This window comes from Topomyia yanbarensis, chromosome 2 (genome assembly GCF_030247195.1).
Source record: "Topomyia yanbarensis strain Yona2022 chromosome 2, ASM3024719v1, whole genome shotgun sequence".
In the NCBI taxonomy this organism is placed as follows: Eukaryota; Metazoa; Arthropoda; class Insecta; order Diptera; family Culicidae; genus Topomyia; species Topomyia yanbarensis.
Window position 1 is genome coordinate 178293755 of NC_080671.1, and position 27902 is coordinate 178321656.

At 42.8% G+C, this 27902-nt stretch overlaps 2 protein-coding genes across 6 annotated transcripts in view; one reads left to right on the forward strand and one right to left on the reverse strand.

The window, feature by feature from the left end:
• LOC131682239 (uncharacterized) overlaps positions 1–18162 on the forward strand; it is a 205866-nt gene extending 187704 nt beyond the window's left edge. For 3 of the 5 annotated variants that reach the window (XM_058963592.1, XM_058963591.1, XM_058963593.1), the window contains 3 exons: positions 15757–16119; positions 16552–16766; positions 16878–18162. In XM_058963592.1, the coding sequence (XP_058819575.1) occupies positions 15757–16119; positions 16552–16766; positions 16878–16999 (700 nt within the window). In that variant the 3' untranslated portion in view covers positions 17000–18162. Of the gene's footprint in view, positions 1–6204; positions 6304–15756; positions 16120–16551; positions 16767–16877 lie in introns of all 5 variants that reach the window. The other 2 variants (XM_058963594.1, XM_058963595.1) reach the window with 2 other exon arrangements.
• A 3983-nt stretch (positions 18163–22145) lies between these two features.
• The window catches only part of LOC131682240 (collagen alpha-1(XI) chain-like), a 39135-nt gene continuing 33378 nt past the window's right edge, over positions 22146–27902 (reverse strand). Inside the window, exons 4-16 of the mRNA XM_058963596.1 lie at positions 27337–27900; positions 26918–27283; positions 26610–26853; positions 26221–26552; positions 25807–26157; positions 25496–25747; positions 25189–25440; positions 24804–25127; positions 24431–24746; positions 23882–24375; positions 23125–23821; positions 22881–23065; positions 22146–22822 (exon numbers count right to left, since the gene is read on the reverse strand). Coding sequence (XP_058819579.1) covers positions 22457–22822; positions 22881–23065; positions 23125–23821; positions 23882–24375; positions 24431–24746; positions 24804–25127; positions 25189–25440; positions 25496–25747; positions 25807–26157; positions 26221–26552; positions 26610–26853; positions 26918–27283; positions 27337–27900 — 4743 coding nt within the window. The 3' untranslated portion in view covers positions 22146–22456. The remainder of the gene's footprint in view (positions 22823–22880; positions 23066–23124; positions 23822–23881; positions 24376–24430; positions 24747–24803; positions 25128–25188; positions 25441–25495; positions 25748–25806; positions 26158–26220; positions 26553–26609; positions 26854–26917; positions 27284–27336; positions 27901–27902) is intronic.

Below are 27902 nucleotides of genomic sequence, written 5' to 3' on the forward strand. Positions count from 1 at the left end.
TCATTTCAGAAACAGACTGAACGCGATTTTGTTGTACTTAAGAACTACTACTTTCATCAAATGCATTCAGCTTCTTTCCGAGAAGTACAACCAGGCCACTTGAGTTATAAGACGAACTTAGGGTAAAATGGATACACAGTTGTCGTGCGGACTTTTTAACTACATTTAATTGATTCTTTGGGCTATTTAACATAAAAAATGACTTTTTCTCAGCCGCTTTCAGCTTTTTTTCTGAAATGTGGGGTAAGTATAATTTCACACAGGTGTATGGGAAATAATTGGGGTAAAACGGGTAAACGTTTCGTGCGGTCATTCCAAGTATATTTAATCGATTTCCTGAACTGTTTTACATAATAAAAACTACTATTCGGTGAGCCGCTTTCAGCCTCTTTTTGAAATGATAAGTCAGGTATAGCTCCACACATACCTTGTAAGAAGAACTGGGGTAAAACAGATACAAACGTTTCGTGCGGTCATTCGAACTATTTTCAATCGATTCCCCAGATTTTTCTACATAAGAATTACTACTTTCCATCAACCGCATTCTGCCTCTTACCGAAAAGCACAGCCAGGTTTAACTTCCCACATCATATATAGGAAGAGTTGGGGTAAAACAGATACACATGTTTCGTGCGGTCATTCTAACTATCTTCAATCGATTCCCCAGAATTTTTAGCATAAGAAATATTATTTTTGATCAACCGCCTTCAGCCTCCCGAAATGTAGAGCCAGGTTTAGCTTTATTCTTGAGTTATTGGAGAAATTGTGGTAAACGGCTACACACGTTTCGGGCGGTTAGTCTAACAATATTCAATCAATAATCTGGACTTTTATACATAAAATTTACCACTTTTGATCAGCCGCATATAGTCTTTTACCGAAATATAAAATGAGGATTAACTTCAAACTTTACTTGTGCGACGAATTGGGGTAAAATGAGTGCATACGTTTCGTGAGATTATTCTAATTATCTCCTATCGACTTTCCGGACTTTTTATATAAGAAACACTAATTTTGATCAGTTGTATTCAACTTTCTTCCGAGTTATATATTCCGTTTTGAAAATGAATTCAAACGAAAAGGGGAATTGAGGCAAAACGGATATGATAGCGTAGCGTGTGATCAATGTAAATACTGGAAATCAAGTTCTCAGACCTTTTTACATAAAAAAACCTTTCCTGATAAACGTCATCCAGCCTTTTCATAAAATAGTCGCGTTGTGGGTCCATTTTTTCCCACTATATGCCGGTCCCAAACTGAAAAATGGTGAACAAAAGTATTTTTTAGCTCTCGTTGATAGTTTCGTGTTTGATGTCTTTAGCTCAATTGCATTAAACTTGATTACGCCTATAAATCTGCTAGCACTTTCACCTTTCTTAAGCGGATACTCAGAAATGGGAAATGGAAAAAAATTTATCCAATACTGCGAAATGTTACATATTCAAACGTTTAAAATTCAGTAAGCAAAATTTCAGTAGGTTCTCGGTCAATTTATTCAATCAAAAGTTAAGGAACGCTGGCTCGTTCAATTATTTGAAAAATAAATTTGATTGATTACCAGTAAAAGAAGCTTTCTCGTCTGTTTTTTTACTGTTTATACAGAAAATAATAACACTAAAGAATAGATGTTTTACACGAACTACTTTTTAAGAATTTATGATCCAATGATCTTAATATAGCAATATAGTAAAACCCGCAAAAATAAAATGTGATTCAAAGTTCAGTTCCGCTGATATATCCAGATCGTCTTGGCATCTGAGGCACACGGTTTTCTTATTATAGACAACTATACTTTCCGGGAATTCAATTATGGGTTTTGGCACGGGTCACAAAATCGGTCTCCCAATGAGTTTATTAATAAATCGAACTTTCATCTTGGAAACAATTCACGTTTACATTTTGAAGCCATTTATATAGGCAGAATTAGTTTCGAAATTTTCGTTTCTCTTTATTCTCATCAGAATCCGACACTAGCTTAGACCGGATCAATGCAAAATTGGAGACACAATTTGTACCAAACGTGATGTCTCGCAAGAAAAGGAGTTCTTCTAAGATTATGAGAATTAGTTAAATCGAAAATTGATTCGACGAAGCAAGTTACTGTACCTTGCACTCCCAAGTAACAATTACAGTCTTATAGTACGCTACAAGTGTAATCTAAGTTTTATCAGTGGCTACAAAACTATCATAAAACCACAATTGTTACTAGGGCTATGCTATGTTTCTCCTTAAGGAGAAAATTTTCTCCTCACTATGGTGTCAATTGGGTAAAACAACATTTACGCGTGAAAGGCACACCACCGTTAGTTTATTTATAACTATGGAATTTGCGCTTCGGCTTCGTCTCATCAGAGTCCGACACTCACATAGTGCCAGGGTTCCGGCAATAACTAGGAACTCTCCCAACAAGCTATACATTTAAAAAATATATAACCGAACAACTTCCGACTGGTTTGGTGTGTACTTACTGGTTGGGTTCATCTCAATTCATATAAAACCCAACCGTAAATCTGTCACAACAAAATAGTCATTTGTAACAGCTTTCGTACTCATGTTCTCGTATTTTTCTTCTTAAAATGCAAAGAAATTCTACGATAAATCTGAATCATACAGTTCGATTTTATTTTGCGTTACATCGAGTAATGGGTCAATTTTGGTCCTATTATGGAAGAGTATAAACACTCATAGTAATAGACTCGCGAATGCAAAAACCGTAAAACTGGCACTTAGAAAAACAGGCAAGCTAAACTGGCATCACCCAAAAATGCTCGACTGTATTCGAATATCTGTTTTTATCATAATAATTTTTCAAGAGGTTCAATATACGAATCAGAACCTGTACGTGTGGCAGCAACAAGAAATAATCCAAAGCAGTAAAAATATCCAATTTCTTCAAAAACACAAATTTGATGAAAAAGAACGTAAGTAAAATGCTTTTTATGCAATTAGGTAGAACATAGTTAATATCTTTCTAAATAACATTGTCAAATACTAATACGGATATGAAGTGAATAACAAAATACATTTTTTTAAATTAAATCGCAATACTTCTGCTGTTTGCATTGTATGACGTGCTCGTTTGGCTCCGGATTTTGACAGTTTGTTTGACTCGATAACAGTACCTTCGCTGGTCTATTGCTATGAGTGTCTATAAGGAAGAGGTCGTGCTATTTCGTTAATTACTCGGCCTTCGATGAAGGTTGAAAAGAATATACTTGGCAGCATAAACTACACCCAAAATCCAATGGATAAGTTTCTATTTCTATTTGATGGATGCTTCTTGGTTGGAAGATCTCATTCAATGGAAATTTACAGGTTTCTTTCAAACTTTGCAGATGGGTCATTCCATGCGAAGTGATCAAGGCACGTGTAATCGACCTCCACGGATTTGAACAAAATTTGGAGGAATTGTTAATCTAGAGCCAATATATAAAAACCCAAATTTTTGTGACAATTGAACCACCCCTCGGGTCATGGGAGCACCCCCCGTTTTGGCAAATTGCCAAAGACCTTGATTTCCTTTTGATCATATATCCGGTTCTATTTACTCTAGAATCAAACCACAAGATGGCTTTTGAAGAAAATTGTTCAAGGAATCTAGAAAAAATATTATTTTTTTGCCGGCAGTGATGCCAACTATGTGATTTTTTCAGTTACATATTAAAAGTTGATTTTTCTCTCAATACATATATTTTAATTTTAAAAATTTTAATTCCATCGCGTTCCTCAGACATTTTTACATAAAAAACACTTATCATCTCAATATAATATGAGCGCATCCTGAGATACACCGTTTTGAAGAGAAAAAACCGCAATTTCCCATATAAAATCGCAAGCGCACAGCACTAAAAAACCAACTTGAGTATTCTGAGTTCAAACATAATTTTTCGTGAAGTAGACGAGAAATGATGAAAAACTACGTATTTGGTTTGCTTCTAGCAGATCAGGGTCGATTTTTATGACCGTTTGAAGATTTTCTCAATTTTGGTCAATAAAAATGGATTTTTATATGAGAAAATCGGAGTTTTTCCCTTCAAAACGGTACATCTCAGGATGCGCTCATATTATATTGGGACGATAAGTGTTCTTTATGTAAAAATGTCTGAGGAACGCGATGGCATTAAAATTTTCAAAATTAAAATATATGTATTGAGAGAAAAATTAACTTTTAATATTTAACTGAAAAAATTGCATAGTTGGCAGCACTGTCGACAAAAAATAATATTTTTTCTAAACTCCTTGAACAATTTTCTTCAAAAGCCATCTTGTGGTTTGATTCTAGAGTAAATAGAACCGGTTATATGATCAAAAGAAAATCAAGGGTTTTGGCAATTTTCCAAAACGGGGGGTGCTCCCATGACCCGAGGGGTGGTTCAATTGATACAAAAAATTGGGTTTTTATATATTGGCCCTAGATGAACAATTCCTCCAAATTTCGTTCAAATCCGTGAAGGTCGATTTCAAGTTTGCATCTTTTTTTGATCACTTCGCATGGAATGACCCAGATATATTTTTCTACTGTGTTCGCCATCCATAAAAAACAACTTTTCATTTGTCTTCAAATTCTCAGAATTGTTGACTGCTCTCGATCAAGAATTTTTCTAGAAGCCAGCCAGAATCTCGAAATCAAAAATTTGCAAAAATCAATGACATCGATTTTTAATGGTAATTACAAAATAATAATAAATGATTAGGAAGCTAAGTTGTGAAACTAAAGAAAAGCATTTGAAGAACACTATTTGGTCGGTGTTATGTCAGATCGGACTAAGTGACAATTTACTGATTTCGAGAAAAACGAGTTTTAAGTTTGAATCGCGCATATTTTACAATATAATTGGAAATTAATTTTCGCCATAATTCTTGCGTAATGTTACATATTTCAAATTTGGCAAAAGTCAAATTTAGCTGAAGACATTCTTTATCATTATCTCAATTTTTGATGTTTTGCGACTTAGTCCGGTCTGACTTAACACCGATTATTTCACAATCACGGTCTTCGATTAGTACTGGAAAAGTATTGGAAAGTTTTCTAATGATACCGTAATAAACGAAACTGAACGTGAATAGAAAGAAGCTCTCATTTGCACATAAAAGTTTGAAAAAGTTTGCTAGATATTTAACAAATAAATTATAAAATAAAAAAAACTGCCAAACCACTGATTGAAACCAATCAAATAGAAGAAATCAAAAGACTTGGTCGAGTACTATCGCGAGGATAAGCTCAACACAGTTTAAACAAGCACGTAGCGGGGCCGCATGGTGCTTTGTTCGTGATCGCGCACCGTATATCGTAAATATTTTCAACTATTCATAAATATGAAAAGTTTTACCCCCCGGGCAAGTAGTTTCTTCATTAAAACTCATCCACCAAGGACTACTCAAAGTTGAACAATACATGCACTGCATTTGTTAGTTGAAACTTTGCTCGTTCAGAAATTGTGTAGCGCATATCGGCTCAAGGTCTAGTCTGTAGGATGCCACTTCTACCAGCTCTTGCCAAATAGCAATCCTTCACTCTGTGTTGTCTTATTTCATGTTGCTTTTGTCGTTGTAGCTAGTTTACCAAAAGTTTTGATAGTATTCTGAACAACAGTAGTCAAGTGATTTATTATGTTCTCTTTGGGGACTCATTGTCGTGAATTTGTATCGGTTTTGTGACTATACCTCGGAAAAATGGTAGCAACGAAACAAATGAATCGCGTTATTCTTCAGTAGGATGTATTATAATATTTCGTCGCTTAAAACATTCATCAACGGGAAATTGCACGTACAATGGCTTCGCATGGAAGCTACACCCGAAAGCTCAAATAAATGAGAAACTTTTTCTTTCACAATCGTACATTACTAAGAAAAATCACTATTTTAAAATTTTGCGAAGTGAAGTCATTCATAAATTATTATCGAGTATAGAAATGGGCGTCCGTTAAAAAAAATCTGCTCCGTAACATCAACGTTTAATTCGTCGTGATCGTATTTTTCATTTCCGTTAATTTTACGTTGTGTGGTTTTTTATCACATGTGCATTTTCGTTCGTAGTTGCTCACTAAAAATTCACGGCCAATCGCTTTTGCTGATGTAGCTTTTTTAGACAGTTTAACCAGAAATAAACTAATTCCAGCTAATTTTCGTTCTAAGTGTAACCCTAACAAAATTTAATTGAGCTGAAATTTGATTCTCTTCTTTTTATTTATTTTCTTCATTTAGATTCCGATCACTAGTACGAGTGATTCTGAAACTAGTTATTAAAAGACAGACGAATCAGTCGACAAGCATTAGCAATAGCTATAGTTCAACCCGATTGAAGTAAGGAAACGAGTGAACGAAACAGCCGTGTGAATAAAGCAAACATTCAAGCTCATTCGCATTTCCATGCTATCTGCGTGTAGTTTACGCCTTTTCTTTAATGCTCAAATAGATCGAACACTACTGCGTGGTATACAATCATCAATCTTCCAAAACTATATGTACAGAGATTTGAACCTAATCATTGTCAACAACACACTGGGCTCATTTAGATAGTTTGAAATAGTGTACATACACACAGATAACTTAGCTCACTTTGTAGATGAAATCCTCAATATTCTTTCGCTCACTAAATTTTTTAAATTGTTTCGCCAAATATCGATGTCTGAGGTCACTTTGACAATCAAATTGGCGACTTCCGCTTCAGTGGAATTCTCTAAATCCCTATGAATATAGAACGGACTTGACGAGTAGACGCCAAATATTGATGACTGACGCCATTTTGAAAACCAACATGGCGACTTCCGGTTCAGAGGAGTTCTCAAAAACCCAATCAATACGTGTATTTTTTAAACGAGCTTAACAAGTAGACGCCAAATTTTACTGACTGACTCCATTTTGAGAATCAAGAAGGCGACTTCCGGTTTAACGGAATTCTCTAAAACCCAATCAATTTGGGGATTTTGGAACAGGCTTGACGAGTGACTTCAAATATCGATGTCTGAGGCCATTTTGAATAGCAAGATGGCGATTTACGGTCTAATGGAATCTTTTCATATTTGCAGAGCGGGCCTAATAAGCGCATGATAACGATCAATGTCTGAGGCCATTTTGAAATGCAAAATGGCGACTACCGGTTTAGCGATTTTTGGTATAACTCAGACAAGTTTGGTGTATTTTGGAACTTTCATTGAAGTTGTGTCTTTGCTGTTTAAATTCACATGGCCGGTGAGCATGCCATGTAACAAACCGATGCGAAATAAAAGGTTGCCAGTTTCGTCATATTCCATTTGCATTCTGAGTCACCCATAGTGAACAAATCTGCCACCGAAAATCAAGCCTACCATCATTGTGGGCAGCCAATATTATTCTGGATGGTACCAATAACCCTTAACGCGGAGTTGAAAGATGTGAACACGTTTGCCTTTCTTGATGAAGGGTCATCCACAACGCTCGTCGAGATGAGTCTGACTGAACAACTTGGTGTGGGAGGTCCGAAAGTTCCCTTATGTTTAGAATGGATGGGAAACATGACTCGTTCCGAGGAGGAATCGCAGCTAGTGACACTAGAGCTGTCTGAGGTCTGCCGACAGAAACGTTACCTCCTAAACAATGCCCGCACGGTAAGCTGCCTAAATCTTCCGTCGCAAACTCTGCGATTCCAGGAGCTACAGCGAAGATTAGAACATCTTAAAGGTCTGCAAATACACAGTTACGAGGCAGCAAAGCCGCAACTACTGATTGGTCTCCGAGTTTTAGCACTGGCCGTTCCAAGGATAATTAGGGAAGGAAATATGCAATATAACGCTGGAAGGTGTAATGCGAAGAGCGGGGTTCAATATGCGGGGCACGATTTTCACGAGGTCCGGGCAGTTCGTATGCTTCGCTGACACTAGACTAGACTTTTAGCAATGGCCGTTCCAAGGATAATTAGGGAAGGAAATTTGCAATATAATGCTGGAAGGTGTAATGCGAAGAGCGGGGTTCAATATGCGGGGCACGATTTTCACGAGGTCCGGGCAGTTCGTGTGCTTCGCTGACGAGGGGGACATAATCGGTAGACACAACATAATAATCCTACAGATCTGTATCCCGAGCAAACGAATAATAATACCCCCATGGTCATGGTCCAATTTCACCCCCACTGCATGGTGTTTTTATAGTGCTTTAAAAGGGGTCAACCCATAAAAACACCACCACCATGGTCCGGTAAATCCCATATAAAAACCATATTTTGGTGTATTTATGGTTTATTGAGACCATTTGATGGCTGTGAAACTTGGCACGGGCCATATTCATGGCCTTTTTAAGGGGTTGTATGGTGCCTGAACCCATGAGAATTTGCTCGGGATACCCGACTGAAGCGCGAAGCAGCACGAGTAGGACGAAATGTGTCTAAGACGAAGTACATGCTAGCTGGCGGAACCGATCGCGATAGGGAACGCTTGGGCAGTAGTATTACGATCGACGGCGACGAGTTCGAGGTGGTTGACGAGTTCACCTATCTAGGCTCATTGGTGACTGCGGACAATAACACCAGCCGGGAGATCAGAAGGCGTATCATCTCTGGAAGTCGTGCTTACTATGGGTTCCACAAAACTTTGAGATCCAGGAAGCTTCACCACCGCACGAAATGCGCCATGTACAACACACTGATTGGACCGGTGGTTCTCTGCGGGCACGAAACGTGGAAAATGCTCGAGGAAGATCTGCAAACACTCGAAGTCTTCGAAAGAAGGGTGCTGAGAACGATCTTCGATGGTGTGCAGGAGGATGGCGTGTGGAGGAGAAGGATGAACCACGAACTTGCGCGACTCTATGGTGAGCCAAGTATCCGGAAAGTAGCTCAAGCTGGAAGGGTACGGTGGCCCGATCAGAATGAAATAACAAGATTATAACAGAACACAATTTTTGTAACATATTGTGTTATAAATTTGGTCTCGTTAGTAGTTAAAATAACAGAAATTTATAACAAGGAACACCGCGAGATAAATTTTTGAAATATTTCTGTTATGTGTTTCTGATCGGGGGGCGGGGCATGTTGTGAGGATGCCGGACAACATCCCCACCAAGTTGGTTTTCACCTCCAACCCGGCAGGTACAAGACGGAGAGGAGCGCAGCGTTCCCGGTGGCTGGACCAAGTGGAGCAGAGCTTGGCGAGTAGCGGGCACCTGAGAGGCTGGAGACAAGCAGAAACTGACCGAGTGGCGTGGCGGAATATTGTGGAACAGATTAAATCATGTTAATATGATGTATAATCAAGGAATATAATATAGGGAAGGAAAGGAAGGTCCGATTGCTGATAAATTGGTTGGTCGATCTACGGAAAGCTCAAATGTGCGCGAGTCGTCTGAATTGCTTAACATTCACGTTTGTGAGAGAATATACAACGACAGATTACAGAGTACACAGAGAATGGTTACGTACATCATGCCACCGATGAAGAGCTGGCCGCTGTTGATCTAAGACGTGTTTGGTATCTTCCGCTAGGAGCAACCAACCCCAACAAACCAGGGAAGGTAAGATTAGTATGGGACGATGACATTTCCCTGAACTCAGGGACCCGATCTCGTAACGCCCTCGCTTGCAGTTTTGTTTCGCTTCCGCCAATATCCAGTGTTTCGCTTCCGCCAATATTTATATCTAGTGATATCAAGGAAATCTTTCATCAGAGCGGGGTTCCAAAAATCCAAATGAAAAGCCTTTGATCTATCTGATGAACATAGCAACCTTTGGAGCTACAAGCTCACCAACTTCTGGACAGTTCATCAAAAATAAAAATGCAATGGAATTCATTGACCAGTTCCCGAGATCTGTGCAAGGAATCGTTAAGGGTCACTATGTCGACGATTATCTCAACAGTTTCGAGATAGTAGATGAAGCGAAATCCGTTGCCAGCGAGGTACGGCTGATCCATTCTAAGGATGGCTTCGACATCCACAACTGGGCAGTGGGCGTCCAATATCAGAGAAGTGTTGGATCATCTTGGCGAAACCTCAAACGCAGAAGCAAAACATCTTACGGCAGGGAAAGGTACCGTTACTGAACGTGTTTTAGGCTTGCTTTGGCACTCGGAAAACGATACTTTGAGTTTCTCTACGTCCTTCAATGATAGAATCCAGATGATATTGGTGGCGGGAGCGAGACCTACTAAGAGGCAAGTTTTAAAAGCAGCCATGAGCCTTTTCGACCCTCTAGGACTGCTTGCCTCGTTATTAGTGCACGGGAAGATACTTCTGCAGGATATTTGGCGCACAGGAATTACCTGGGACGAGCCCGTGAGCGATAGCCACTTTAGTCGTTTGAAACAGTGGATTGAGTTAATGAAGCAGTTGAGCCGTTTGCGAATCCCTCGATATTATTTCGGAGATGCCAATAAATCTATATATGACTCATTGCTAGCCCACGTCTTGCTGGATGCAAGTAAGGTTGCGTATTTAGCCGCTGTATATTTTCGGGATCAGACGGTCAGACGAAACCTTTCAGTGCATCTTGGTGGCAGCCAAATCCCCATTGAAACACGCCTCAATCCCACGTTCAAAATTGATTGCTGCATTGTTAGGAGCTTTCCTACTGACGTTTGTCGTCGGCAATCATACAATACCTATGCGCAAGCGATTTCTGTGGTCAGATTCAGCCACGGTTCTACCCTGGATCTGTTCCGATCACCGTACATATAGACAGTTCGTTACTTGTCGTGTAGGGGAAATCTTAACTATGACCAGCGAAAGCGAATGGAGATGGGTACCGAGTAAATTCAACGTCGCCAACGAAGCCACTAAATGGGGTGGAGGACCCTGTTTTGATGCAACCTGTCGCTGGTATACTGGACCTGATTTTTTATATTTGCCGGAGGATAAGTGACCACGATCGAAGCAACCTATTCCTCCTACTAAAGAAGAAATTCGCCCTTATTTTCCTCACCAAGATATATTCCCGGCAGCTTTGATTGATGTTGGTCACTTTTCTAGTTGGAGTCGCCTTTCAAGAGCGGCGGCATATGTAACAAGAGCAGTTACCATTTGGGAAAGCCGATCGAATGCGACTGAGCGAAGAATCGTACTGATCCAAAAGGAACTATAAAACGGTGAAACCCTGATATGGTAACTTGTACAAAGTGAGATGTACCCCGATATGGAAACTTATGCAAAGTGAGGTGTACCCCGATGAGCTCGTATTCCTCGCAAAAAAAATGATCTGCCTATTGACGAACAAGCCACCCTCTTGAAATCTAGCAATATTTACACAGCAACCCCAAAGCTGGACGGAGACGGCGTAATACGAGTAAATGAGCGCAAGGTGCTGCCGAACTGGTTCCTTGGAGTATGAAATATCCTGTGATTCTTCCGAAGACTCACCAAGTTACGAATCTTCTTATAAACAATTATCATCGCAAGAGTCTCCATGAGAATCACGAGACTGTGTGTAATGAGCTGCGACAACTTTTTTATATACCAAGGCTCCGTGTCCTTATGAAAAAAACGAGGGGATGTCAATGGTGCAAGGTGCACAAAGCCCGCCCAGTCATACCGAGGATGGCACCATTACCGACGGACCGACTGTCCGCTTGTGTACGTCATTCCAGTTTCGTAGGCCTGGACTAATTTGGACTTATACACGTGAAAGTCGTTAGGACAAATGTGAAGAGATGGATTGCACTATTTACATGCCGCATAACTTGTGCTGTGCATGTCGGAAGCAGCCCACGAGTTATCTACACAGTCATGCATTTCTTGCATCCACCGATTCGTATGCTGTAGAGGGGCACCGCTTGAAATTCATTCTGACAACGGACGGAGCTTTGTCGGAGCCGATCATATCCTGAAGGAGCAGGTCAAACGAATAGAAACTGAAACAGCCGAAACTTTCACTAGCGCGTGTACAAAGTGGGTGTTCATTCCTCCCTCCGCCCCACACGTCGATGGCTCATGGGAGCGAATGGTGCGATTCGTAAAAGCTGCCATAATCAATCTCCCACAAGATCGCAGATTTACCGATGACGCTTTGCAGACTCCGCTAGCGAATGACGGATCTCAATAGTAGCATGTCTGTAATAACCTACGTACTTGGAACTATTGAGAACCAGAGCTACAGGTCCAAAGCCCGGGTAAAGGAGGACGGTTGTGATAATCTGGGCCGCGGTCACCACGTAAAGCAACAAAGGCCTTAACCCCAAGTCCAAGGCGTGAAGCGACCCGTGCCGAGGGATGAGTGATCGAGGGGTTGAAAAAGATGCTCGATCGTTAACGGAGCCTGTGGGGTACCTGGGCAACCCCCACAGTAACCGTCCCTTACCACGTTACTGCGGAGCTCTGGCGTGGCGGACCGTTATTTCTCGCGCTACTCGTGGGATTAATAAGCGAAGTGAAAAATAATAAAAATAAACAAACGGAGGTGCCGAACCCCTTTGCTAAAGGTGGTTTGATGAGGTCTCCCCCCAGTGGAGGAGGGTAGTGGAGAGACGGGTGCTGTTTCCGACAGCACCAGTGACCCCTCAGCAGTGGTATAAAATAACCCTACCAACGCGCTGGACGGTCCATTAACCGCGATGCGTAAAGTGGTGGAGTAACTCAATAGTATAATCGAGTTCACAAACGCGAAGCAAAACATCAGCAAGCATCTGAAACAGAGCCTTCTGGGGCTCCGGAAGGCAGTTCGTGTCGCAAGACAGGAACAGCAGGCTTACGCCAAAAGGGTGCAATGTCGAGAGAAGTCCGACAGAGGAACCCAGACAGTGGCCTCCAAGAGGGAGGGAAGAGAGAAGACCGACATAGGTACACAGACAGGGGCCTTCCCCTTCTATGGAGCAATCAAGTCGCTCGAAGCGGTGGCTGAGTTCCCCTCGAAGGACAAGGGCAAGCGCAAGACGACATCGAACACGAAGCGTCCTAGGAAGTCACCAGGCGAGGGTGCAAAAACAACACCAAACGGCGTGTAACCGCCAAACGCCGATTGGTTGAGGTAAACTGGGGCGCAAATGACCCCGCCGGGCTGAAAGAAGACACCAGCAACTCGGCGCAATCGGGACAGGGGGCGTGAACCCCTGGACGATGGTCACTAGGAGGAAGCCGACACCGGACGCACCTCGGCTCGCGAAGAAGGCGAAGGACAGAGGCGAGACCTTGTGGTTTAAGACCGACAAGGACAAATATGCCGCCGTCCTAAAGTCGATGAGGGCGGTTGAAAGCCTCTCGGCCCTCGGGCAAGACGTGCGCAGCGTGAGACGCACCAATACAGGCGAAATGCTTTTGGTGCTGAAGCGAGGCGCACAATCCAGTGCAGTTTATAAGGCCTTGGCCCAAGAGGTCCTGAGTTAAGGCGCCCAGGTGAGGGGCGGAAATGACTCTCCAGTGTAAGCAAGTGGGGATCTCAAATGGCATAAAAAACCAGCCGTTGCGACGGCGGACGGACGTACCATTCCCAACTCTTGGGACTTGATCCAAAGAAACCTAGATTGCTTCTGGCCGCGGTGGATTCATGAATATCTCCCAACTCTAACCAAACGTACAAAGTGGTTTCGTGAAGTTAATCCTGTCGAAGTTGGGGACCTGGTTATAATTATTGAAGAAACACGGACAAATGGATGGATCTGAGGACGAGTGTTGGATGTAATGAAAGGGCAAGTTGGTCGTATAAGACAGGCGATCGTTCAATCCTCAGGTGGACTATTTCGCCGACCGGTGTCAAAGCTAGCAGTGTTGGACGTGACGCCAACGGCGGGCAAAGCTGAGGTCAACACTCACCGTTACGAGACGGGGAATGTTGGCACAAAAATGCCTCCAGCAACACTACTCGGGGAGACAACGTTGTGTTGAATCAAGTAACAGTTCATATGACTCAGCAGTGTGGCATATCGTATGTTAAAGTTGTCGAGAAGAGCATCGCGATTAGTCGTTCAGTAAATTTACCCCGTACAGTTAAACCATGTGTCGAATTAATCATTTTTTTTTAAATGTAGGTATTATGTACTTTAAACAGCCATAGGCGATATTTCGTCCACTAGGATATTTATTAATTATTTAATGCTTTAACTGAAGTGCGTTCGATACGCCGTTCGAAGGTCTTTGGCCGGACTGGAGTAGAAGCCTTAGTGACCTTTTTAGTGAGGCGCGATATTGCTGATTGTTTGTGGATAACTCGGCCTTTAGTTCTGCACAGACGTCAACCGTTTTCTCAGAAATAGTCGTGATAGCACAACCAAAAGAAGAGACTGTGTCGCGGAAACGAGCGAATTTCATCAGCTTGACACACTCGTTACATATCCAAAATAAATTTGGGTTTTTCGAGCGAATTCTCAAGAGCGACTTGTTTAGTTGTTTTTCTTGCTGCATATGAACCACAGTTTTGCAAAAACCCATGCATTCGATGAAATCCTCGTCCGATTTAACGGTCTTTGTACAATGATCGTAAGCAGTTGACATAGTGCGTACAGATCTGATTTAGGTAGCGCTGCAGTTGGGGGTATTTGGTGGCTGAGCAGTATAAGTTCGAGCAATTGCTTTCTTCGCTGTTTTTTCACAATACAAAAACGAGCAGCAAATACTTTAAAACTTCACTAAATCGACAGTAAACACAAAACCCTAAACCGATTGACAAAAAATGGTATAAATAAAACTTCGTTAAATAGTCAAATATGATGAACAATCTAGAGCGATCAAAACAACAACCGAACCGTAAGAGTACAGTGAACCAGAAAAAGCTATATCTCCCTAATAATCAGATTAGTTAAGACCATTTTGTGCAGAAGGGCCCCTCATTGGAAGTTAAGGTTTCAATTTCGTCTCCTCAGTATTAGGTAGATGGCTTGATCGCACACATAGACGTTAAGTTTAAAAATCTTATTTTCTTTCACAACATAACGGCTGGTGACGAAGCGCTACCCGTTAGTACGAAAGTTCAATATTTTTCTAAAATCCGTTCACTTAAAGGCCCATTATAAAAATATTTTTCTCAGTTACGGGGTCGTTATTTTGTCACAAAACTTGCTCTTGTTCTATGTTTTCTGAATTCCATAAAATTAAATAATAAAGAAACTCATGAAAATTAAAAAACTACCTAAACTTGAGTTCATTTAAATTAATCTTGAGATATCATTCGATAGGAGAAATACATTGATAAACCGCATCAAAGGAAGTTTCCATTTAACTACGGCACCAGCCACAAAAGATAACCTTAATAGTGGTCGCAGTGGCAAAGTTTCCCCTAACAAAAAAAAGAAAAAGAAACTACGGCATAAATCACAATTCATGTTTTCTACTCAACCTAAAGCATTCCTAAATTGATGCTTAATTTACCCAAATTTGGGTATAGCTCATCTTCAAAATATCTTATTGAACGAATGAGCTCGACTGAGTTGATCTTACGCTTTGTGTTTGGAAATAATGATATGTGCGAGTGAAAGGGTCACCGTTCATTGATTTAATTTATTTAAAAAAGCACTACTTGAATGCACAAAAATAGTCGAAGCAGATAAATATGGATTTGTTATATACGGATTTCTCAACTGCAACTAGCATGTTCTGCATTTAAACAACCTAAAAATTCACTCGCATTAGATTCTAAAGTGTCTACTCAGCAATTTTGCTGGGTATTGGGTAAACGATTTGATACACGCTTTCTTAAAATAATTTGCTAATTTAATTTCGCTCTTTATTCAGATTGTAATATACCGAACAAGCTGAAATACACCGATGAGTACGTAGATTACACCAGACACCCACGCGCTCATCAACGCAGTTATCACCCACAAATCTCATCTACTTTTATAAATGTTATCCTTCCACCTTCTCTAGGAACATTAGCGGTTTGCACCGCCGCCTTCTGGATGGTAGTACTCGTCAATTAACCTCACTAACCCTCGTAACACCGGTGGCATCAGCGGCGGCACCTGGCAGCGGACCGTCCGTACCGTCGACCGTTACCATCAGCCCCCAGTCTATGGCTGCGGTTACTGGCTTCGGCACTGAACACGACCGGGCGGCCGACGCACAGTGTTCGTCGTTCTGTGATTCCGCTTTTGGCGCCGGAATTAACAATGGCCTTTCCAGCACTAGCTCTACTACTAACACCGGCATCATTGGTGGCGGAAGCTCATCCACACTGCTAGGCCTTGCTACGCCTACGTCACTAGCTTTAAGGCGTCCCAGTGCTAACATGTTGGTCCCTCTGAACTCTCTATCTGTCTCTCTATGTACCTTTCTTCTTATTCTGTCTGAAACCTACCCCTAACAATGTTACTACATCTACTATACCCCTGTATTTTCAAAAGACGATTGAATTGCTTGCTTCCTACCCAACCTTAGGCCGCATCCAATAACCACCCGGCATGGTCCATTACATAAATATTTCTAGGTCTTGCATGTAAATATATGTATAATAGGAATTGTATCATAGCACATCCCCTTCACCCTAGTCACCATTTCTATCATGTACTTGTTGAAATAAATACCTAGTTGAAATAGTTTTGTTAGTATATTGCCTACTAGCTCCTTCCACCGATAAAACTAATCATGCTTTTGTTTCTTTCTCTACTTCTCTTGCCCTAATGACAATGCATACGACCAACAACCTGGTATTGCATCCTTCAGAAATCCCAGTTCCAGTTCTATTCCAATGAGTGAAACGGGATCGCTCGATCGGATGAAATCTGCAGCGGAGCGTCGAAAGAAAGGTGCACTAGAAAGTGACAGCGGGACGATACCGACCGTTTCCGGTCGAGTGGAAGGAACCCGTGTCAATACCGGTTTGATAATTGACGAGTTGCTGAAAAACACCAAGCTAGATCATTTGGAGGAATCGGAATGTGAGTGTATCATAGTTAGAACAAATAATTATTCCATTTCGGTACAAATTAGATATTCCAGCTTTGAATGTTATTTACAAAACCGCTAACATTTCTCTTCCCACATTGCAGCCCCCGCCGGTCTGGCCCTGTACATCAGCAGCGACGGAACAACGACCCTTGGCAGCCACGAGGTCAAATCACGAATGCCGGCCGGAGTATTCAAGCAAGTGGTGATGGAGAACCCGAGATAGTAGCAACAGTAAAGCCGGCCAGCGTTGTTCAAGTATTCCCGCACTCGTCACAGCCGCGAACTGCAATATTATCTCCGAGTGTCGTGCTTTGCATATGCTTCCCAGTTGTTACATTAAACAAGTGATGTGAGATATGCACCTAGTATCGCAAGCAAAATGTGAATAAACTACTAAGTTCTGTTAAACGCCTCGGCGTTACTAATTTTTTGTTGGAAAAAGGTAGTCTGTCTATAATTTCCTTTGTTAGTGCGGTTAGGAGTTTAAGGGTTTAACATTTACTACGTAAACCTTCATCCGATCAAGCATTATTATTTATTGTCTTTAGTTTTATTTTTTTAGTTTCACTGCGCCATTATGAGTGTGTATTCTAAGCAAAGGTATTCTAGCCTTAACTTAATTAAGCAACAGCTAGCTGTGACGATTAGAATACAAAGTAATACACATCTCAAAGCAAGTCATACAATTTAACAAAGCAAACATCTGTGAATAGATATCGAGAAATTGCGAAAATGTTTCGCAAAAGGTACTTTACAAAACACTTTGTTTTCCTTGGTATTAATTTTATTCTACAATTTTAATCGGTTAGTTAATTTCTTCTTATGTGTACAGTTGAATAGTTCGGTCAAACGATTCGAAGAAAAATGATTCATCATCTTTGTTGTGTAAATACAGTGTAAAATATTTAAAAATAATTATTTTAAAACATTTATTTAAGAGAAACCAATTGTTGTGATTTTTAGAAACTGCAAATTGACGCATTGTATTGGCAGACCGCGGTACTAGTATTTCAAAAAAGTAAACGGAAAGTGTGGAACATCAAACAAAGCTGATATAGCGATATATGCTAAATCTGGTAGCATCATGACATGGTTTTATCGAAGCTTAACCTATTTTTAAAGCGAAAAACGGGAAACGAAAAACTAATACGTTTCGTAGGAAAATTTAAGAAAATACGTATCCAAGATAAAGTTCAGCAAAAAAAAATCAAACCATAAAAATATAGACAAAAATTAAACCGAAACGAACTATCGTTTGAGTAGCTTCAGGTGACACGTTAGTGATCCACACGTTGGGCAGAAATAAAACAAAATTGCATGTATCACAACTCAACAATAAACACAAACAATAAAACTAGAAACATGAGGCTCAATTCAAAACCAGTAGATTGGTGGCCATTTATTTTTAATAGAGAAAGTTACTTCCCGTGACCGATAACGAACTTGATATACAGTGTTCGTCGATAGACAGCTTCATTATAGCATGCTGAACATGTGCCATAAACACTGATAGCACAGAGTCTCGACTAAAACATTATTACACCATAATAACGTACTACTGTTCGTGATGAGATGCTTGATGAATTTGACGGTATAAGGAGAGTCGAGTCAACAGGAAAAAATACAGAAATTTCACTACTGCCGTGTACACTACGCAGTTAAGAAATTTCTAAGTTTGTTTCCATACGCAGTGCACAAAATAAGATGCGTGCACGGTACCAAAAGTAGGCAAAGAAGGTAACTTTGCTCAATGCCGGGGAAATAATAGCATTAATAGGATAACAGCATCTTATGTATTACTTACAGATTACTTAAGCACCGAGTAGATGGGATTCGTTGTATTAAGATTAGTTGCACTAGCTTTGCCTTTGTACTGGAATCGACTGGAATAGAAAGCGAACATTACGCAGAGGTTGAGCTACTAAAGTTTTACTTTTTTATTGGCGATTTAATGTCGCATACAGGAGTATGCGCTATTTATTTCAAAGGCATTTTAATCAGCAAATGCGTAAAATAGTGCAAAAATGTTATTTGCGACTTATACACACAAGCTGATATTATGCGGCTAGTTCCAGCTATTACCAAGCGGTAAACAAGGTGCGACAAGCCGTCAGTACAATAAAGGGAACGAAGACTTGGTCCCGTAAAACAACGGCTCGAAACTGTCAAATAAGTAGCATGCCTTGCATCCAGGTAGACTTTCATCACACAAAAAGTACCTCAAGTATTCTTGCTCGAAGGTTCATTAAAGAACGTCTAGACGTCGCTCTAATACAGGAACCGTGAGTGAAAAAACACAAAATCTTTGGTTTGAATGTATCATCTCACAAGTTAATATATTTCAAAGACCCGTATACTCCCTGCAGTCTTAAAGAGCCGTGAAGCCCTAAATGCTGATATAATGATGGTATTATGCCAGAAGAGGCGAAATATAGTGCTATTACTGTGCAGAGATCGATTATATAGCACCAGCGTACAAATATCAAACTTGAAAGCCTAATATTGGCACTACTAATGCTATTAGAGGGCCCTATTCTCACAATCACGTCACCTAGTGATTAGAAGGAAATTTCCTTCTAGTCACAAAAAGACGTGACTGTGAGAATAGGGCCCAAAAAGCTTCAGTTGGTTGTCATTGTCCGCCATGGTTTTAAAACCATTTCTTATATTTACTTTCGGTATGATGAGCAAATAGGAAAATTTTTAAAATAAAATGTTCTGTTTAAAACCGCAATTGACTCTCTTCTGATGCATTGTAATGAATATCCTTAATGGGTTTTCGTTCTCACATGATATTAATGTTTTATGAAAATTACCTTTAGTAAGTCTCGAACTGAGGTACCTTGTCTTGTCCTTCACGGTAAGTGCGCTGCGTTTGCTGCCTGGAATATATTGCATATGTTCGATTGGAATGAAATATGCCGAATATAATCTTCAAGAAGAGTTGCATAACGAATAAACCCACAGCATTTTTCGTAATTTTTTTTTTGGCTTTCTATTTGCTCTATAATGGCACTAATGCACATGTAAAGTTTACATGCTTTAAAGATCCTTGAAGCGTGTACGCGTTATATCAGCTTTATATGCGCATATAGAGCAAGCCATATTGCTATATTTCCGCTGTTTGTTTATGCATTATTGATGCCAATACAGAGCTTTATTGCATTGTTAATACTGTAATGGAGTTTCAATGCCACATCAGTGCAAATGTATAGCCTATATAGTGCAATGGCTTAATGCTTATGGTTACGTTCGTGCCTAACTACTAAGACAATCCTTTTCACGCACTTCTTCCCCACGGCACTACGTTAAGGTAGTACTTCGTGGGTAGGGGATCGTAGTGCTTTCGTCGCTCCTCTTTCTTCTGCTCTATCTCTGAGCCTCACTTGGCTCCAAAGAATGGCTCGACCTATGAGCTTTGATTTAACTCTCGATTCTTCTCTTGCTTCTTGTCTCCATCTATTGCGTCGGCGTTTAGGTACTGATTCCTTGAGCCATTTAGCTCATGTTTCCGTGAGTCATTCAGCTCCCGGCCTTATCACGATCTACCTGGGTAGTCCCCAACGGTGAACTCACCCTACTTCGACCGTTAGTTCCCCGACGGAGGAATCCCCCGACACCGATATCCACTTTCTTGAGCCATTGAGCTCCAAGCTTCATCGAGATCAACTCGGATACCAAGAGGTCCCGGTAACGGAATTTCTCTGGGTACCAGTGTTTGTTTCGTGAGCCAATTAGCTTCCCTTTTCATCTCGATTCTGCCGGGTGGTATAGGGCGGCGAATCTACCCTACCGTGAGTTCCCATGCGGTAGATTGTTCCGGATACCGATGTACCTTTCTGTGAGCCATTTAGCTCCCTACTTCCTCTACTCGGTGTAGTCCCCCACTCAACAGGCCAGCCAGTAGATACTGAGGTCCATCTAGCGATTCAGGGTGAAGCGTAGCTTTCGGTTCACTGGCGCCCCAACGACCCACTGCTAGCTATTCGACGCGGTCTACCTGGTCTAATCCCCGGCGGTGGATCTAGCTTACTCTCGAGCCACCCGGTGGGGTGTCCACTGTTATACCAGGCATACCCCTTCGGACTTCTTCGAACCTAGGGCGTTCGAAGACCACATGTTCCGGTGTCTCTTGCATGTTCACACAGCTTGTCCAAACCGATGCTACTACTTCCGGAAGCATCCATTCCCGGACAAAAACAGCGTCAAATGGAAGTTTGCCTATCCTTGCTTCCTATGTACCCAAACAGACACATTTGGGATGAATCGGTGGTTCCACCTTCCATTCTCCGCTTTGTTCCACTCTTACTGCCACTTAGCCAACGAGTCCGCTCGGACCAGTCTCCTTGCATTACGTGCATTTCTTCGCTGATAGCATACATAGTCGACATGGTTGTTGTACTTCAACTGATCGTCGAACATCCCATCCAGCTGCTTCAGCGCACGCATCGATGGGATGGATTGTCCCCCGATGCTGATCTCGACACGCTGGATTTTTCACGGTTGCTGACCAGCACCAACTCGGTCTTGTGGTGAGCCAGCTGCAACTTAACGTCAGCCATCCAGGTTTCTACGATGCCCATTGTCTCTGCCGTCAACATCTCCACCTCCTCAAGGATCTCGCCTGTTATCGTCAGGACAACATCATCTGCAAAGCCGTCGATCTCAACTCCCCTGGACAGTTACAGTGTTAACACTCCGTTGTATATTATATTTCAGAGCGTTGGGCCAAGTATGGAGCCCAGAGGTATTCGGGCCGTGACCCTAATCGACCTCGGCCCTATGTTCGTTTTGTAGACCAGTACTCGGTTCTGGAAGTAACTTTTCAAAACCTTACATAGATAGTCCGGAACCCGCATTCTGTGCAGCGCCCCAGCCAGCACCATTGAACGCGTTCTTCACGTCTATCGATACCACGGGGCAGTAGCGAGTACCCCTTCTCTTTTTTGCTTCAATGCTTTCTCCGCCCTCGCGATGACTGTGCGGATGGCGTCCACACATCGATATCTCTTTCCGGAACCCGAACTGCCTCTGCGATAGTGTCGAAATCACACATAATTCGAAAAAATGGTTGGTCGCCAGGGGGAAACAATTGAGACTCTGCCAAGGGAGCCAGAAGATCACGCTACGGTCCTGATCTTACCAGTCGATATTAATTCGAGTCTTGTGCAGAAAGGATTCCTTATGTGACCACCGTCGTTGCACTTACAATGCTATTAACCAACAGTCCGTTAAAATTGAAAAATGAGATTACGCACACAGGATTGTGATACCAAGGCTTTGCTTTGATTTTATCTTTCATTCAATAATTAAACAATTATGGTTTGGATTTCATTTTATTTCAATAACAATTTGAAAATCAGGTCTTTGGCAGTGATTTTTAGCATACATAATTTACAACTAAGATGATAGTCGATGGTAGATTCCCCTCCTGACTTATGATGTTATCAGTCTATTGTAGTTTCATTTATAATTTAAGAATAGCGTAGTTCCCCTTATTAATGCTAATTATATGCTATGTGTGTGTATAACCTAGCAATTATATCTCTTAAAATAGATAACATTACGTCTTAGAAGCATATCGTCAAGCTATACATAGGCATTATCTTTCATAGTGTCCTGGGTCGTTCTTTCATTGTCCATATTCGTTGAAACTATATTTGACAACCACTTTACAGTGCTACTTGAAGCACACCGGCCCCACTTGAAACCCAAAGGCTTGCTGCGGTTGACCATAATCCACAGGGTAGAAGTCAATGATGGGCAAATACTGAAGTTTGTTGGTTCGAATCTCGAAAATGGTCTCACTCTTACTTTTGCCAGTTTTGCAACCATCAACAAGCACATTGGGTCGCAGTTTGGAATTTTCGTATCCTATATCGATTTCGTTGTCTCCAAGGAAGCGGATGGCATTGTCATGGTTGTCCTCTTCTGTGCTAAACCAAGCTACGCTGTTCATGCAGGTGTAGGTGAAGTTCTGATAAGCTGCTTGTGATAATAACCGCAAGAAAGTCATCTGAACGACACCGACTGTTTCGTAGGATATCTGAAATATAATATGTGTATTAACGTAGCTTGCTTTGGTGACATTTTAAACAAAATACCCTGAAACCGCCCCTAAGATTAGAGTACCAATCCGTCTTGTCATTCTCTTTACGCCAGGGTATGTTAGGCATCTGTGAACTGTGCAGATCAGAAAAGACGCACGTTTCGCCTTCCGCTGTCATGTTGCAGTATACGTATACAGCGTCATCCGCCATTCCCAAATTTGGATCTATCCAGTACCAACCTGTTAGGTAAGTATAAGTCAGGAAGAAACGTTACCGCCTTTCTGATTTATTTACTTACCGTCTTTGAACTGAGGGTGACCATAGTGCAGATCACGACATGTCCTGCCAGGATTTTCTCTTGTACCAACAGGTTTTCTCATCCGATCCAGTTCCTGCCGCATCGAATAGATGGAACTGTACATATCCAAGAACTTGGGACCCATATCATCTTTCACTTTCTTCTTCTTTTTCTTTTTCTTTGGTTCAATCTTGAGTAGTTCTTCATCGAAATCGTCTTCCTCTTCGGGAATTTCCTCTGCCTCACGTTTCATTCTGTCTTCTCCTTTTGTTATAGAAAGCTCACCCATTCTGAAGAGCAGCTCCGGTGGAATCAATGGGGCTTCAGCTGGTGGACCTGGTGGTCCTGGAGGACCCGGTGGTCCAGGGTCACCTCTTAATCCAGCAACACCTTCGGAACCTTTGGGCCCTAATGGACCTTCAACACCAGGTGAACCCTGCAAACCATCGTTGCCTTTCAACCCGATTGGACCTAACGGGCCTGGTGAACCTTTCGGACCCTCCGGTCCTGTGTTACCTTTCATCCCTTTGTCTCCTTTCTCACCAGAATCACCCTTTAAACCAACCATTCCTAGTTCACCACGATGCCCTTTAGGTCCTCGTTTACCTCGATCGCCCTTTTGTCCACTGATGCCAGTTTCGCCAGTTTTACCTGGAGCTCCCGTTTCACCAGGCTTTCCTACAGGACCAACTTCTCCCTAAAGTAAAATTGAGCTTTTTAACAAAAACATGTTATTTTTATATGATTTAAGTTTTACCGAAGGTCCAGGCGATCCTCTCAGTCCTTGTAATCCTTGAGCTCCTGGCATACCTTGAGGCCCGGTCAACCCCATGTTTCCAATCGGTCCTGGTAATCCTCGATCTCCTTTCTCGCCTGGTAATCCAGGAGTTCCCTGTAACCCTGCCGGGCCCTCGGGTCCCATTTTACCAGGTGGTCCTACTTCACCTGGTATACCAGCAGGGCCTGGCTCGCCTGGTTGCCCCGCATCACCTTGTTTTCCATCATCACCATCCTTTCCAGTCTCTCCCTTAGGACCAACAACACCAGGTTCTCCTGGATTACCTGGGAAACCAGGCACACCAACCATGCCTTTTGGTCCTTCCGGGCCTGCTGGTCCTCTCTTTCCAGGAGGTCCGGGAGCACCACTTTTACCTTCCTCTCCCTTCGGACCAACCAAGCCTTTCTCTCCATCTTTACCTTCTGGACCAGGCGGACCTGGAGGCCCCTGAGTTCCGGGTTCTCCTGTCAGTCCTAAAATTAAAAGAAATTTAATATAAAGATATTAAAACGAAAGATTAATGAATACCCTGGGCTCCAGCAGGGCCTGTTGCTCCTGGAGAGCCGTCTGCTCCACGGGGTCCTCTTCTGCCAGGTTCACCAGGTGTTCCGATCGGACCTGCTGGACCAACTGGTCCATCATCTCCACGGCCACCTTTGATCCCCGATGGACCCGGCATCCCCTGCGCTCCAGCTGGCCCAGGGGGGCCTGGTAAACCTGTTGGCCCATCTTCGCCTTTGGAACCTGCACGGCCCATTTCGCCGGGTGGTCCTTTCTCTCCTGTCGGGCCAACTGCACCTGGCTCACCTCGACTTCCTTGAGCGCCTTGTGAACCAACTGGACCCTGAAAAATGAGAGCTTATCTTGCATCATCAGCAAAGTAAATATTATTTTAACTAACCGCTTCTCCTTTTCCTCCTTTAAAACCTTTCTCGCCCGCTGGACCAATATCTCCCTTGTCTCCATCTTCTCCAGGGGGACCTTGCGGTCCTGGAGGACCAGTCAATCCACGCTGTCCAGGCAGACCGTCCCGTCCGATTGGTCCAATTAAACCCATTTCACCTCGTTCACCCTTCAATCCTACGGGGCCGATAGGTCCTGGTGGCCCCCGTCGTCCCTCTGGCCCTGGTGGCCCTTCCTTTCCAGGTTCTCCAGGTTGCCCTTTATCACCGACGGATCCTTGAAGACCCGGTACACCAATTTCGCCTTTAAGTCCAGGAAGACCCTAGTAAGAATATTTATTTTTTCGTTTCAACTTTAAATATTCATAATTATAGTTTTCTTACAGGCATTCCCATCAATCCACGGTCTCCTGGAAACCCAGGCAAACCTTGTCCTCCCGGAGATCCATTCTTGCCGGTAGGTCCAGGTGGTCCCACCTGCCCTTCTTTTCCACTATCGCCGGGGACTCCAGGTTCGCCAGGCATACCAGGTAACCCCGGGATGCCTGGTTCACCTACAGGACCTGGCTCCCCATTTGGACCTTGAGGACCAATCACACCTGGAGCTCCAATCGGGCCTTGATTTCCATTGTCACCCTTTAAAATAATCGATTGTTTATGTTGATTCATTTGTTATTACTATCACACTTACCGGAGGTCCTCTTTCTCCTGGAGTTCCATGTGGCCCATCCTTGCCATTGCTGCCAGGAGGTCCTGGTAGTCCAATAAATCCACGGGGACCTTCCGTGCCTTGAGTACCCATTTCACCTTGAGCACCAGGAGCACCTGGTTGGCCGGTATCCCCTTTTGGTCCAGGTGTTCCGTCTGCTCCTCTACGACCACGTGGTCCACGAAAACCCCTTGGTCCTACTTCACCTCGCTCGCCTTGCAAACCAGTGGTGCCCTATTTTAATAACGTGAGTTACAGTTACATTTGTCTTCCCCTTGAGAATAAATTCTTACCCTTTCGCCTTTATCTCCTGTTAACCCGATAAGCCCTACCGATCCTTTATCACCTTTATCGCCGGATGGCCCAGCGTATCCGGGAAACCCCTGCACACCTTGTTTACCTTTGTCACCAGTTAGGCCCATTACTCCTGGTTCGCCCCGAGGCCCTTCAAATCCTTTCGGACCTTCTGGTCCTTCAATACCAATAGTACCCTGCTGCCCAGATGGTCCTCTTTCTCCGGGTGACCCCATGTCACCTTTTTCTCCATCGTGTCCTCGATCGCCTTTATCACCCTTATCACCAGGAGAGCCACGATCTCCGTCGTCTCCTTTTGGTCCACGATTACCAGGAAACCCTATCGAACCCTACGTCAATAAGAAAGTCATTTGAACTGCGTTTCGTTAACTAAACTTATTGGCATAAATTACCTGAACCCCCTGAGGACCAATATCACCCTTAGGGCCCACAATGCCTGGACTACCTTCACGTCCAGGTGCTCCATCTGCTCCTGGAAGCCCAGATAGGCCTTGTTTACCATGAGGACCAGCGATTCCTGGAGGACCCATATTCCCTTGTGGCCCTGGAGGTCCTACTGGTCCTGTTGCACCAGTTTGCCCTGGTGCTCCGGGCTGCCCTTGGGGGCCTGGATTACCTTTTACTCCTGGTAGACCTTCTGTTCCCGGCAGACCGGGATTTCCTGTTGGACCTGGAAAGCCTCTTGGTCCGGTAAAACCTCGTGGACCCAATTCGCCAGGTAGTCCTATACGAGATATATGTCCATATGAATGTTAAATTTCCAAAAACTATATAAACTCGCCTGGTAGCCCTGGTGGCCCATCCTCGCCTTGCATTCCTTCATGACCTTGAACTCCTTTTTCTCCAACGTTTCCAATCCTGCCTCGATCACCTTTCTCACCAGGAAATCCTGGTAACCCGATTGTGCCAGGTTCTCCTTTCGCGCCCTGCAACCCAATCGATCCCCTTTCGCCATCTCTTCCAGCTCGTCCTCGTCTACCTTCCCGCCCCAACAAACCTATTGGTCCTCGAAGACCGCGTGGACCCTGAAAATGAGTTGTTTTGTTATGGTACACGAACAATTCTTAACAAAGTACAACTAAAACTTACCGGTTCTCCTATTTCCCCCAGTTCACCCTTAGGACCTTCTGGGCCAGGCATCCCGACAGTCCCAGGGACACCAGTTAAACCCATTGGACCATCAGCTCCACGCATTGCCATCATGTGTTGAGAGAGCATTTGTCGAAATGCTTCTGCTTGAGTGTCGGGACCTTTCTCATTCGTAGTCTGACTCAAAGGAACCATGAACACGTGTCCTGGTGGACCCGGAGGCCCATTTTGCCCAGGCAAACCATCACGACCCGGTTCACCCCTCGGACCAGGTTCCCCCGGGGCGCCTATAGGTCCAACAACTGTTCGTATAATAATGGAATTGTCGTTAGCTGCTGGGAGTGTGGGAAAAGAAACAGATGTGTCCTAAAAGCAAAGGATTTAGTAGCCGATGTTTTGAAAACAATAATAGAAAATACTTCAATTACTGGATCTCGATCCGATTCATCAATAGGTTTTTCTCCTTCAGGTAGGACGCCATTAATTGCTGACTGGTCATATTCTGGATCGGGAAGAGGTAGAATTGGTTTTCTACCATATTGGTTCCGAGTTTCGGCAGCAGTTCCATTCTGCTCGATCGGGTGTCGATTCACTGAGCCTCTTGTGGTGTTTGTACTGTAATTTTGGTGCTCACTGAGTTTGGATTCTCCTTCTAATTCCAGATTATTATAGTATTCATCATCTTCCCCAATGATTTCCAATCCGTCAACCTCACCGGTCAGGTCTACAAACTCTCGATGGCTTCCATTTTGTTGGTTGGTTGTTGATATTGTTTGTATGTGGTTTATTGAACCGTTGTAATTTTGATGGTTTGATATTGATGAGATATTCAAGTTTGTCGAAATCTGGCCAGTTTGAACTTGAGAACTGTATATATGTACTGAACCGTCCCTTGCAGAACCAATACAGTCGGGAGCATACCTCATACATAAGTTGTATGCCTCATCGGGAGTATTCGCTATCATAAACAATTGGATGTCACCCT